At 46.2% G+C, this 15,000-nt stretch overlaps 1 protein-coding gene across 5 annotated transcripts in view; it reads right to left on the bottom strand.

The window, feature by feature from the left end:
* LOC126579119 (uncharacterized) overlaps nt 1-15,000 on the bottom strand; it is a 196,420-nt gene that overhangs the window by 108,766 nt on the left and 72,654 nt on the right. For all 5 annotated transcript variants that reach the window (XM_050242427.1, XM_050242431.1, XM_050242430.1 and 2 more), the window contains exon 4: nt 7,057-8,259. In XM_050242427.1, coding sequence (XP_050098384.1) covers nt 7,057-8,259 — 1,203 coding nt within the window. The remainder of the gene's footprint in view (nt 1-7,056; nt 8,260-15,000) is intronic.

The raw sequence follows: 15,000 nt of genomic DNA on the forward strand, positions 1-15,000 counted from the left end.
ATTACTGCACAACTTTCGAGTGTTTATTACTTTCCACCTGGTGGATGGATCCATATAAGTTGATAAGAGTATGCCTTTCCACGTGACAAGCGGGACACATGCAGGATAGTTCTTCCTTTCAAAGGAAACGTTGCAGCGATTGATGCTGTTTCCTTGGGAAAAGACATTTCGGAGGCATTTTGCAAATGCAAATTGACTGATACCAAACTCAGCTTGCACCATTCGCTTGGGATAAATTCTCAGCATGAGTGCCGGAAGCGTAGCATTCATCAACGGGGTGGTTCTTGAAATGAGAGCGATTGATGCAACACTCTGCTGAAGCTCAGCCTTTCGCGACGGTGTGAGGTGATTCCTTATCAACACTGCGGGAACAATCCATTTACACTCTCAACACGGGCACAGGGGCACATATGTCCTTCAACACTCCACCGGCTTACCGCGAGCACTTGGGTCCTTTTGAGGTCACACAGGCACTACACTGTCTTACCAAGGGTGCATGGGTCAGCATCCTGGTTACGGCACCAAATGCTGTGTTTGGGAATGCGGAAAACTTTATTTTAACCTTTCGGGATCGTCCTTTGGTCACTGCTTCACACAGCATTCGTGATCGCAGGGATCGTACGTTTGCATCGGGAGCCTTTCTGTTCGCGTGTTTCCTGTTCGGCGGAGAAGCGCAAGAGAAAGATCCACCTTTGTTCTTGGTGGGAAAGAAACCTGGCAGTGGTGGTCCTTGGTGGGAAAGAAAGAGCTCTTTTCCTACCTGTCAATCAAAACTCTCAACGCCTAAACCATTCAACCTCTTCCATATAAGTGGCTTATATTAAAATTCAAAATTCAATGCACAATTAGAAAAAAATATTACACACCTTTTTTTAAATCGTTTAACAAACTAGCTTACACACCTAACACTTCATTTTCATTTAATTTTCGCAAGTCTTTCAGTGACGAAAATTAAAAAATCATTGAAAGCAAAAGCCTAAAAAGTATATGTCTTTTAATAGTAAAAATTGTCCCAATGTTCTATCGTTCTTGAAGAAGATGTTCGCTAGCAACTCTGAGGTTATTGCCCTTTGCCTTGCGGCTACTAAGGTTATATGTTCCAGTTTTCCGTGTATCCTGTATAGATTAGTTGGGAGTATTCTGGGAGAACCTTGGGAGGAATGCTTTTATGCAAAATGAATTACTGTTTTTGCTAGAGTTGTTTGTCGGAAAAATGACAAATAATGAAAGGTGATTCATATTAAATCCCTCAATTATGAACCGAAGTTCCGTTTGGATCCTTCCTCGGTCCATCTGGTCAACCAATTTTATGCCACCTCTCTGGTAAGTATTTTATTTCGTGATTGGGGCGTGAAATATAGAATAAATAAGGCTGGTTTCTTGATTTTTCAAACATCTCAATTGGACCCTGTATTTGAGGGTCATTATCAACACAACAGATTTGCCCAACAGAGTAAAACAGGATGTGAAACATTTTTATCATTAACATTCCAATAATGCACAAACGACCATTATTCGACGAAAGAGAAATTATGAAGCCATCCTCCACCCAAAACAACCATCCTCCGCTGGTGCTGTTGACGCCAAGCGACGCCAATAAAAATATAAAACCCGTGACGCAATAAAAACGCCCTCATGAATACGTAATTCCGAATTAGATCAAATTTATCCTCGAGCCCTCGTCGACTAATTGAAGGGTACTAGAGGCCGCTGTTAAAGAGAAAACGAAAGAGACAAAGTACAGAATAAGAAATCCTCCCACAATCCTCCAGCCATAGGCGCCAGTGACCAACCAGAGCTCGGCCGCTCAGCACGCTCATCGAATCCTGACCACCTTCCGTGGTCAGTAGAGTATCGGCAAACGGAAGTGCGCACGAAATTCAATTAATTATTGATTGGCCAAGCCCCCCCGGGGGGGGGGGGGGAAAGGGAGTGGTAGCGATGGTACGCGCTGGTAGTGGCAGACCGCAAATTGAATTCTTGCCCCACGGCTTGTCGACTGGCGACGTAGAACTCCACCGTAGCCATGTCCACCCAACGTCTCATCATCATCGCCGCCGCCGTCGTCGTCGTAGAATTTCCATTGCAATCGAAGAAGAACGTGCGCGAAAGGTCCACCACGAAAAAAAAAGGGAAGTGGCCGATGGCATCACATGTACTAATTATTTCTTATTTAGACAAGTTAATTCATTAGCACGCCAAATTGGTACCGGAAGCGGCAAGTGTCGACAGGCGCTCGACATCGCTGTTCGCCGGTGCTTGCTGGTTGGTTACTGCACCAGACCAGACCAGCCACGGACAGAGCGAGAGAGAGAGAGAGCACCAGGTTCGATATAGGGAACGAAAAATCGCCACACAAAAAAAAACCGAACTCCGATAGTGCGGACCGCGCGCACCAAAAAGGGAAGTTCAGGAGAAAAACCTGGAAAAACACGCAACCAATCCAGACTGGCGGTGGGTCGGTCGGTTGGAAGGTTGGTGCTCTGTCCTGAGGGGTTGTGGTTCGTGCGAGAACGAACGAATCTGGTGCTCCATCGATGCTGCTGCTGCTGCTGCTGGTGCTGGTCGAAGGTGATGACGATGATGATGGTGATGGTGTCGATAATGACACCAACGATGATGGAGATTATTGTGAATGTGAAGGGCGGCAGTGGTGTATGCCCTTGGCACCACCGATGGGTGACAGAAGGCCAAACCAAACCAACCGACCGACCGACCGACCAGACGACGACGACGACGAAGGTCGCGGCATGGAGTGTCGATAGCCACCACAGGACCCCGATCGACCTCGGTGGTATTAGTAATTCAATTTTGCTTGCCAATGGTCTACGCTCAAAAATTGATAAAGTAGGATTTTCCCGGCGCACGTGAGGAGGCTGCAAACGAAGTGCCGTCCACGTTCTCGTTCGATTGGTTGTTGCACAACCGTCCCCAAACGGTGCGCGGTTCCGGCATCCTCCAAGGCCGGCCATTTGTGATTGGAATGGGCCCGAAATGCATTGGTGTTGGTGTGTTTTTTTTGTTTTTGTTAATCCAAGTAAAGGGCCATCATCCTAAGTAAAGAATGTAGACGAACATTTGTTTTGAAATATTAATACACGTTAGCAAAACCACCTTCACCAAGCTAGCGATCTAGTGAAAAGACACCCAAAAAGCAATCTTTTCCAAAAGTATTACAACACTGATTGCGATCCACCACCGTGAGCAAATGCGTCAGCGAGTGCCAATCGAACCAAAGAAAAAACACAGACTGCGAAACGGCCAGGGGTCCAGCAGCACCACCCTCAAGCACGTCAGAGTCATGAGCCGGAAGAGTCCTCGGGCCGGGCCCGGCCCGTCCCGGGACGCGTTCCATAAAAAGATGAGATGCCGTTCTGCAAACGGCATCAGAAATGTGTAGCTGGCGAAGCGACTCGCTTGCTTGCGAAAATTGCTGACGATTGCGATTGAGTTCCACCTGCCGCACTCTCCAGAGATAAACACTTCACTCCCCCGCTCCCGCCCCCGATTGGCCCCGATCCATGAAGACCCCGGTGGCGGGATTGTATTGCTATCGATGCTTCTTTTTCACTTCACAATGATCCTCCTTCCGCTTCGGTGTCCCTTCGGCGCTGCCACAATATTTTGACTCCTCTCTGTCTGTCTTTCGGCGTTGCTGCTTCTCTGCCAGCTTCTCTGGCCACCGTCACCACATCTCGCAAATCGTCTCACATCGACACTCACTCAGTGCTGCCACAAAGCGAGAAGTACTTCTTTTGCCTCAAGTGATTCTCGATTGAAGTTTTTTCGGTTGTACTTTCCGCAAACCTCCAGCGTTCAGAGAAGTTTTCTCACTCTCTCCACTACTGTTACTTCTACTGGCCGCGAACAATTTGTCTTTCTCCGAGTATACGAGAACACGAAACCAAAGGCAGCGAGTCCATGCCAGTCCATGGATGCATGGATGAGGTTTGCTAGCAAAGCTCTCTGCACTGCTGCCCTTGCAAGATGCTTCGAGTGATGATTTTATTTAATAATATTTGTCTTACGGGTGGTCCAGGCCCGGGGATTGGCCGGGAGATTGACGATTGAGGTCGGTGTGTCGGTGGCACCGAAGAAAGAGAATCAGGAGAAAGCCCGAGGCTCCTAGCTCCGGAGCTTGTGTAATGGGTTTTGGCAAATCTGTTACATCCGGTGCCATCCCGGGGCTGCAGTTTACTTTTATGGAACAGCTTATTTACCGACAGTAACAGCGAGTGCAGCAGCAACAGCCAGGATACAAATAGCGGAGGACGTGTGTTGGACAGCACGGTTTAAGTGGTGTGATTGTGGACTATTGATTTGTTCTCTGCTTACTCTGCGCACAATTGCTCGGGGAAGGAAGTTGTTTCGACGACTTTTAAGGGGAATTGTTTTCCACTTTTTAGCTTCCTTGTGGCACGGATGTCGGAAACAGAGAAGAGGTTACTCTTGATTAATGTACGATGATTTTTGTGTTGTTTTATGGTTGAGACGAGCCACAGCACGTAGCGGTACGGGGATTTACAGGACTTTTAATGATGTTATTAAGGAGGGTATTTCGGTACATTCTTTTTTGTGATTTGTTTCACATTTTTAACATCATTCCCTGAATGCTGATCCTTTCAAAAATATTGTGTAAATTTTTTGGATCAATCGAAGCAAAAGTGACAATGTTAAAGATTTTTGAAAATCCGCGTTTCATACAAGGCTCTATGCAGCAATAGGAAATTCAACAAAAACTTGATGAGGCTACCTGGATAAACTTATAATCTTTCAAACGAATATCGATTTGTATTTTTCTGATTACCCATCACGTAGCTACGATGGGTACAGTAAAAAGTATCTTTTCGCAGACGCACCTGCATACAATTGATGCTATGGATGAAACTTTTATTAAAACTTCCCCAAAATAGAACTAAATATTCTTCAAACTGTTGAAGTTGAAGTTTAATATGCCATTTAAAAGAAAAAAGTTGAATGGCTACGCCACAAAAAATCGTCAAAAATGATCCTTGTTTTGATAAGAAATTACCGAAGCCCCCCTAAATAGTTTTCAATGTAAAGTGAAGGTGAGATTGAGGTGGTTTTCATTTCATGTAAAGTGACATATTTTAGAGAAACAATTAAAATGTTTTTGCCAAAGTAATTTTCACCTTTCTGGAGATCTCTAAAGAAAAAAAAATGAAAGCTTTAATTAAGCTAATGCTAATAAAGCTAATGACAAAGAATGAGAATGAAAGGTGCAAATCCGTTCATTTCTTTGCGTAAATCACTAAATAACATTCATGAGCGCATCTTGATGGCACGCAAAATGACAAAACCATCACAAATCCAATGTCAATCGATCGAATCGATCGAACAAGCTGATAGCTACCAGTTAAAAGCAAGTAATCCAACCATCCTCATCGCGACTTCCTCCCCTGCCTGTGTAATCTTATTTCAATTGCTGCCAGATTAATGGACCACGCCGGCAGCTGGTAAAATTATTGCTTTCCCTGGGATCCCGGAACCGCCTACCGGTTCCCTAAACACCACCCCAACATGTGGCAATCGGGGATCAAGCGACAAATCAAACCGATTTGTCCAATACTTTGTCGCTTCATTTTCCGTTCCGTTCGGTTCATCCCCCAGCGCGCCCATTTGCATAGCCCAACTCACCGAAAGGATCTTATTGTTCTGGCGCTTGGCTTGTTGGGCCAGCTGTGTCTGCTGTCTGCTGCCTTGCGCCAAGAAGCTGTTGCCACTCAATTGAAACTACCCTCCCCTTGTGTCTCTCCGATCTGTCGAGCATTTTTCGAGCAGAAATAACAATAGCAACATGGTTCGGCTTTGATCCTTTTGGCTTTCATTATCGAGGGTCGATAGGCCTTCGGCAAATCCTTCCATTCTGCTCTGCTGCTCTCCATAAGGCGACAAAGGCGATAAGGCGATCGCACTCGAGAGGCCATTATCGATTGTGATTGAGTTTTCTTTTGAATTTGCCACCCGGAATCAATTCACTCCCTTTCCTCCTGTGTTTCTTCGTTAACCTTTGAGAGCAAGTGCAATTTGTTTTGTTTTACGAAATGGAAATTGAGCATACGGACACGGAACAAGGTGTCTCTAGCAACAGTATTTACATTCGTATTATTCTATTTATCAAACGACTCTAAGCTAAGCAGAATCGGAATCGAAAGCCAAAGCATTGCCAGCGCCTCTGGCACAAGGTGTTGTGCTGGAGAATTAATTCAACTCCCCGTCCGGTACCCTTGCCACCAAAGGTTTTCCTGTGAGACACGAAACATGAAATCAATTTTACTTTCACGCGACAGACGGAAAATCAATTTCATTTCCTTTTCCAGGAACAAACTGCAACAAACAAATGTTGTGCTGCTGCTGCTGCTGATTTTCCAAATTTCCTCTTTGGCCACATGCAAACGAACCAACCAAGGTCCAAGGTACGAAGCAAATTGCACCAAATTGTTCCCAAAGATAGAAAAAGAGAAGAGTCCCGATCGGATGGCTAGCACTGGTTTGGGGGTTGATTTATGTTTCGACCTTCTCCACCCTCCGCCACCGACAAAAAATAACAGAATCTCCCTCTTCTGTATTGTTTTTCACTTTCGCCACATAATTTATGAGATGTTGGCTCTCGGCCTGCGACCAACTCGATGGTCGCCGTTGAAGCGAACTCTCTTCACTTCCACTTCGGCGGTGGCGAGCGGCATGACCGGCACCGGTTACTGACAGAAGTTGCGTCCTATGACCCCCCGGGGGGGAATCGGTTCGTTATCAATATTTGCTCAGATTATTAATGAATTCCACGAACTTGCGAGTTGGTTCCGGGAGATGAATTATGAAGCAAGCCAGGCCGGCCGATGCCCCGGTGGCTGGCTTCTTAATCCCGATATTTTGAGAGTTTTTTTTTATGCAAATCCTTCTTTGTACTTTTCCGGCCCGTTTCATGATCTGCCAGATGCCAGATCAAGTATTCGACATCAAACGTGATCCTCATCTGATCAGTTCACCATTTCACTTTAAATTATGGTTTTTACCCAGCAAGGAGAGGGAACTTACCTGTGCCTAAGGGTGTGTTGTTGGATTTGTGAACCACCTTGACCGTCGTGGCCGTCGTCACGGCCGTTGCCGAGCTCGTTAATGCATCCTTCTTCTCCTTTCCGTCCAGTTCCGCAGCAACACGGGCCGCCTTCAGTGCACTGGCGCCTCCCTCGACCGATCCACTGCTGGTGGCCACTGATCCACCACCACCGGCAGCTGCTGCTGCTGCTGCCGATACCGTCACAACGGTCGTCGTTGGAGTGGCGATCGGTTTCACCTTTGCCAACGTTGCACCACCGGCAGTCGAGACGGAAAGTCCAGCACTAGCAGCCGACACGGCCGTTGCCGTAGCGCCACCAACACCAACTCCACCGCTCGTGGTTGTGGTTGCATTGCGGATCACCAGAATGGATTGCGATTTATCGAGGCGCTTGAGTGTACGGAGTAAGATCGGTCCTTCGGTTCCGTTCTTGCTGAGCCGTTGTTGGAGGAAAATCGGTCCGGTCGTCGTACTGGCACCAGTCGTCTGCCCTGCTCCACTCACATCGATCGTTGCTCCGGTCGCTTTCTTCAGTGCATCCTGAGCTTGCAGCAAGATCGTACCCGTCCCATCTTTGATGGCCGGTTGAAAAAGGATCGTACTACCACCGGTTGTACCATCGGCCGCCAGTGTCTTGGCAGCGATGGTCGTCGTCGTCGTTCCGGTCGCTTTGCCAGTGACGGTCGTTCCGGTGTGGGATTGCGATGTCAGCCGTTGGTGCTGCAGGAAGATCGGTTTATCTTCGCTGTCCCCGAGCAGACTCAACAGTTCGTGCGTGTTCTGTAGGATGATCTGACCGTTCTCGGAGCGAGAACCACGCACCAGGATGATGTTGCTGTGTTGCTGTGGTTGATGGTGCGAGGCAACGGTGACAGTGCCGTGGCCAGTGCCAGTCGGGACGATGTGCGATTGCTGGATCTGGATTGCGTGCGATTGGAGAGCGCGTGATGCTTCGGCCGAGATGGTTACGCCCGATTTCTCCAGTCCGCTGATCAGTGCACCACCGGCCGTGACCATCGTTGGGGCGGTCGTGACGATGCCGGCGGCCGAACTGGCCACAACGGCGACCGAGGACGCCGATGCCGCCGCCACCGATTTGACGCTGCCACCGCTGACCACCTGCAGCTGCTGCTCGTTGCCATTCGATGTCGCCGATGCATTGCCCTCGTCGGCCGTTGGACCTGTGGAGTGGAGAAGGAAGGGGAAATGAACATTGTGATCAGTAATCGCATTTGCAGCTCAACATAAATTTGAAAGTAATTTGCAAATGAATCCCAATTCCATAATAATAAAAGTAGCAAGATCATCTTAAGGGTTGGGGGCCAAAGTTAAAATGAGGTCGAATGAAGACGCATTTTGACGATTACTTATGAAGGAATAATTGTATGACTGCCATGCCTAGAGCATTACTTTTCAAGAAAATATTTTGTTGTATTTTGGGGAAGATTTGTTAAAAATTTCATACGTGGCATCAAATTTATAAATGCGTGTCTGCAAAAATATATTTTATTCGGTGCCCATCGTAGCCGCGCGATGGGTTATCAGAAATATTTCAATTAATATTCTTTTCTTAGATATATTATTTTACCCTCGTAGCCCTTGTGAGTTTTTGATGATGAATTTTTAAATTTTTGGCTACGGTTTGAAGTTGAAAAAGTGATCACTCTATGATGGTGACGGAATGATCAAACCGGGTTCGTCGCTTTGCTCCTGCTTTGACGAGTCTTTTGATTCGGACTAAAAACGGTGGCCATCGTAACTGAGTGATGGGCCATCACAAATATACAAATCAATATTCTTTTCATAAATTATAAGTTTATTCACGTATCCCCGTTGTGCTTTTGCTATTCTTCCAATTTTTGGCAGCGGTTTCCAGTTGTAAAAGTGATGCTTTTAATGTTTATGCATCAAAAACAAGTTTCACAGAATTGTTTAAAAAAATATCAAATTTTTTAATGCAATCTGAGCAGTTCTGAAAAAAATGCCCTGTTAATTTGTAAAACTTCCTAAGGGTCTAGTAGCTTTTTTGCTACGATGCTTTGAGTCAGTGCTTGAGGTGTGATTTTTTTTAAATTAAATATCTTTGCCATTTTGATCCTAAAATTTTACGATTCGATTGATCCTAAAATGTGACGCAACATACTTCAAATGATCATCATTTATGAAAAAATGTAAAAAATTAATGTCACAACAAATTAAATACCTTAGCACCTCCATTAAGTTATCAATAACTCACAACTCCCTGATCTTTGAGGTGCAAGTCGAACAAATCTCCATTGATATGTTTGATTGAAATTCGATTGTTATCTCAACTGAGAGCGCAAAGTAATGTTCACATGTTAGGCAGAACTCATTTGAAACAACTTAAACTTACAGTACTCCCGTCCCGGAGAAAACTAAAACGTTTATCTCCTACGAGACTGGCAACGGTTTGAACCCAACGCTAGATAATCGAATAGTCGAATGCCAACCCCAGGTTGCTGAACTCGGCTGCACCTGACCCAAAACACCTAGCCCCCAGTGGACACACTAGTTTCAATTTCAATTCGGTAAACTTTTCTCATTTACCTGCCCAACGGACCATCGTCCGTCTATCCGTCTGTCGGACAACGATACCATACGAAACACATATCACTTCTCCAGGATGAATGTGGTGCGTGGGAAAACACATACACGTAAGCGATCTCTCCTCTCCCCCCCCCCCCCCCCTTCTGTCTTTAAATGGAACGAAATATTTCCTAACCGGCCGGTAATTAATTTCATCCGTCGGAACATTTAACTAATTTCGATCCGATTTACAGAGAGCGGCACAACGGATCCCACCGGTCGGGTCGTAAAACTTTGGGCAAAAACTAGTTGGACTACCGACCCGGTGAGGTTGGCAATTGGCTTCACCAAAGCCGAGCCGAGCGGAACCGGAAACGTACAACTTCATCCGGACGCTCGGAGGATCAATTTAATGGTGCACGCCACGTCACGCCACGCGCCACACTCCGACTGGAAAAGGAGGCCGCTTCGAGGAGTCTGGATGGATGGGATGCCGTTCGTTTCGCGTTTCCACCAGACTCCGACTGGATCGCTTGATGTAGTATGCTCCAGCATTCACAAACACGGACACGGGCACGGGAGGCACATCAAATTAACGACCATCAATAACGGCGAGCCATTCGGCGTGGGATGGAGTGTCCTGGCAAATCGGAAAACCGATCCGGCGCGTGCTACTGCGCGATACCTGAGTTGGCCTTAGTCAGCCACTCCACAAATTTCGCTCCCCCTCAAAAACGCTCTCGTGTGGCCGATTCAAGCGTGAAAGTAAGTTACGATACAAACAACTAATAAATACTCCCGAGCGAGCACCGGGGCCTGGGTGGTCACTACTCTCTCCGACGCCGACGATAATCGGTTTGCCGTTCGAGTTTTGTCCACTAATGCGCGGTTTCGATTGGTTTCGGGGCCCACGGGGAGGCCAGCTGCAAAGGCTGCGTCATCGGTGGGAAAATGGAAAGCCAAAACATCAGTAAACTAAATTCGATGCACGCGCACCACCGGGGAAGAGGAAGCATATGTGTGATAACGGATTGATGGTATGCAGGCCAGGGTGCAGCGAGGGCAATGGTCGTATTTTGTAAATACTTGAATGGAATGTAACGGGCAGCCGGCCGGACAGTGGTCGGAAATTTAATGGTTGGAATGTAATCCTTGTGGAATTAGGATTGGATTTGGAAACTATAGAGTTAATCTTCCAATTATTAGTAACGATAAACCATCGGACCGATTGGTCTCATCGTCATCGCCATGAAATCCAGCGTTAAATACACGTCGATGCACTATGAAAAATGTCTTTCAACCACTAATAGTGGAAAATGGAGTGATGTTAGCATTTGTCAGAGGATAAGAGTTAATCGGAATTAATTATCAGGAAATTCTAAGCATGAATTTGAATAATGTATTTTGTATTGTAGTTTCCAATTACCGGTCTCCTGAAGCAATGATTTCGCCATTTTTGACCATTCATAGTTGGATTCATATTTTGTTTTATTCAGACAACGTGAACCACTGCCATGAACCTATAAAAAAATTATGAAAAGTTAAGTTCTACAAAAGCATTCTTCCGAACTCTTTTGTGTTTTAGCAGCTATAATCTCTTTTTATTGTAAACAGATTTAAATTTCTGTTCTCAACTAATCTGACTGTAAGAGTAGGGATCATGAACACAGAAGGTGACTAAAAGAATTCAGAAAATATTCGCCACTTCTGCTCTATACGAGAAATTTACTTAAATAACTTCGTAATGCATCTGAGTCAACAATGCCTTCGTATACTACTGTTTTTTGTAGTTTGTCTGTACTGTAATTAACATTCATGCCAAGTTTCACGTCAAAATAATGTTTAGTATTTTAGGTATAACTTTTTTTTGTGTGGTACTAAGTGCATTCCTCGTGTTTCGCTATGACCAAATTTTTGGATCAAAGAATTTCCATAAAACTTGGTTTGCGGATGCGTTAAAAATGATGCAGAAAGGCTTTGGTGACTACGGCAAGTTAAATAAAAATGTTTACAAGTGGGAAAAACACTTCCAGGAAGGTCAGGAACGTGTTGAAGACGAAGAACGTCCTCATCGTCCTCGTCCTCGACTGGTACCGTTGGTACCAGCGACTAGCGTTGGTTTTCCGTGACTTTTTCGCCAAAAACTCCAGTCATACCGTTCCAACTCCATCGCTTTCGCTTGATTTGGTACCGTCTGGCTTCTAGCTATTAAAAAAAACCCAACGGACTGCTCCGGGGACACCGTCTTAAAATGATAGAATAGATTCAAGCTGTTGCGAAGAAGTAACTGAAGATCATCCCTTAAGTTCACTTTAGCAAGTATTTCCAAAGCTGGAAAATCCGTTGACGCAAGTGCATTTAATCAACGAGGGATTACTTTGAAGGGGACGAAATTGATTAGGAGGAATAAAACAGGATATTAGAAAATAAATCGAAATTCACTTTACTTTCGTGACACAGTACTATTTCAAATTCACCTGCTAAACACTAGTTATTTTCCATGGAAATAAATCTGTTTTTAATCGCTTAAGCCCGCTAAATATCTTCTAAATTTTGAAGTCTAAGCACCACAAAATCAATCTTTTCAAGAAATATTGAAAGACATTTCGAGAATTTGCCATGCCATCGACCCAAAAAAAAACATCCTTTCATTGATACCAGTCCTCATTAAAGTGACAAACTCACGAACTCACGATGCCTAAACTCTGATTAAGACTGCTTCCAATTCGTTACTGACATCATTTCACCCAACCTAGTGCTGCAAATCTAGTCCCAGCGTTTGATTTAAGTGAAGCCCTGCCACAACTTCTGATTCCCTTTTGCGACGCCACCTCACAAACGGGCCAATAATTTATTTCACCGGATAACTCCTCCATTACAATATGCAAATGTGGTGCGAATGCAGCTCATTACGCTTCAGCGTCCAGTCCACCATTTTTATTTCTTTATCTGCCTCTCACCCTCCCTTATCAAGCAGCCGCTGGGCAGCACGGGTTGGGATGCAAGGCTCACGGAACAACGATTTAATGTCCTGGATTGTATCGCATAATTGGACCGATCCGGCACACGATTACCACCACATTACCTATGCATGGGGTACATGGCCGCTTCAGTTCCAGTATGGCACTGCCACAAGTTCGAAGTGACAACTTCCAATTGCCATCGTCGTCGTCGTCGTCGTCGTCGTCGTGTACCAGCGTTCAAAAGCGGACTAAATTTACCGTCACCGTACCCGATCGCATCTTAACGAAGAAATGCGTCCGGAATGCTTCCCGGGACTGCCCGGGATTGCCTCTCAAGGACACAGCCACAGGAGTGGTAGTGTATCGGCTCGTACGCCGATTGCGCCATCATTTCGCACACACTGGCTAGCTGGTTAGACGAGGAAGTCACTTATTAAAAATAAGACACTTCTTGTGCAGATCACGTAGCATCCGTTTCCTTCCAGCGCTTTTGCCCTGACGTTGGTTGACCGAACGGCAATAGACTCTGGGGCCCCTCTAGTGAAAACTCAAACAGATGAGTCCGGTAGTCGGTGTGTCTTAGGCCCCGGGATGAGTCCAATCGTTCGCTCCACGTCTATCCAGCGCTCCACGCGGAAGCGCTCGATAAGGCGGCGTAGTTCCTAGAGGGGTTATAATTAAAACTTTGTGACCAAAAAGCCGTCGTCAATAGCTAGAGTCGCGAGAGGAATACATTCGCAACGCAAATGAGCCACTAAACCCGAACGTACGAGGTGAGTGAAACGAAGTTAGGACATCGGACATGGAAGGGACATCGCGCCGGCCACTAGTATTAGGCCACGCCGTTCCGAGAGGCTTAGCTGGCAAAGCTGGGCAATCATCACGAATATGATAATTGAATCTCGTCCCCTCATACTCGTCCTCTCTTTCGGTCGGTCTCTTGTTCTTTTTTGTCTTTGGCAAAGTGTGCGACGGAAGGGGGAAAAGAAAAAAACGAAAACTCCTTGTTCCGGGCCGAATCCGGCTCTAATTTATCCCGTCCAACCGGAACCCCGGATGTGGTCAAAGCCGGATTGAGGATTAAATAAAAATTGGGAAACTGTCGCCTTGCCTTTTTTTTCTCCCCGAAAATACGTCCCTCCTCTTTCATCGAAATACTTCCACGCCGATGCTTCTCTCTTCTTTTTTTTTCGTTCACTTCTGGGCCCCAAAAGTCCACGATCAGGGGACAAGGGTGATGCACCGGAACTGTCGCGGCTACGTGATTTCGCAATATTCGCAAACTTCCTCCTCACAAAAGCAAATCCGAACCGCCTTCACTAATGGTATGGATTGGAACTGGAAACAACGAAAGCGGGCCCATCGCACGATACATCTTCCTTCAAGTTATTTCAGGTTACCCACCGAAAGAGAGGGGCGGGTAGCAACGCAATCAAATATAGGAGGGGATTCCCCTCGATACCCCCGGCTGAAAGGCTGAAAAAGTTTCCATTCTCTATGCGGCAAGAACGGTAGAATTTGTGGCCCGGTCGCGGCTCGTGCCAACTCTTTTCATTAGTGTTTAGTTCCCGCCTGTTGTTTTTGTGCGATTTGCTGCCCTTGTTTTGGTACCAGTTCACTCGAAACTGTCTCTTTAATCACTCTCAGGTCGAGAGCACTAAATCACCGAGTGCGATGTCTCGGTGTGCGTATCATCAACGCGTGCAAGGGTCATCACAAGGTGACGAAGAAGGATGGTTAGTGTTCCACGGTGTTCCACGAAAACATTCGTGCAAAACGACCCAGACGACGCTCCGCGGACGAAAGTTATGGGTTTGAAAAGATTAAATTCTAGCAACTGCTGTTTGAGAAACTCAGCCTCACGAACCAAAAGCCTCACGGCGATCCCCGCTACATAAAGGCGCCTTAAATTCGAACCAACAACAAAACACAGATTTGTGAGGTTAAGCCGGAACGGATCATGGTTCACGTCAGATCCTGCCACGGAACATATGGCCTTCCGTGGGGGATGAATCCGGGGAAGGAGATTTGTCTTGCCGTATCCCCAAAGCAACCACGATGGTCACTTAGTGTTCCGGCAGTATCGGCATTCTGCACGTTCGAGTTCGTATCGCAAAACACATCCCTTACCTGGCGTGGGACTCTGTGGGGGTATTCACCAAATAGGCCTGACGGAATACGAGGCCACAGGGCGGTGAACAGCAAAAGTGCCATAAAAATATTTAATAAAGAACATCGCGAACTTTGTAGCCATTTCCTCCTCTCCCTCTCTTCAGCATACGAGCCCCCTACAAAGACCGTCAAGGACAGGCGAGGATCTTGCTTCCGTTCAATTCAAGAGAGAGAGAGAGAAACAGAGAGACCATATCAGCCCCTTAGCTTCGTGTTGTGTGTGGTTTTCGGTCCCACCGG

Source organism: Anopheles aquasalis, chromosome 3 (assembly GCF_943734665.1).
Source record: "Anopheles aquasalis chromosome 3, idAnoAquaMG_Q_19, whole genome shotgun sequence".
NCBI classification, from domain to species: Eukaryota; Metazoa; Arthropoda; class Insecta; order Diptera; family Culicidae; genus Anopheles; species Anopheles aquasalis.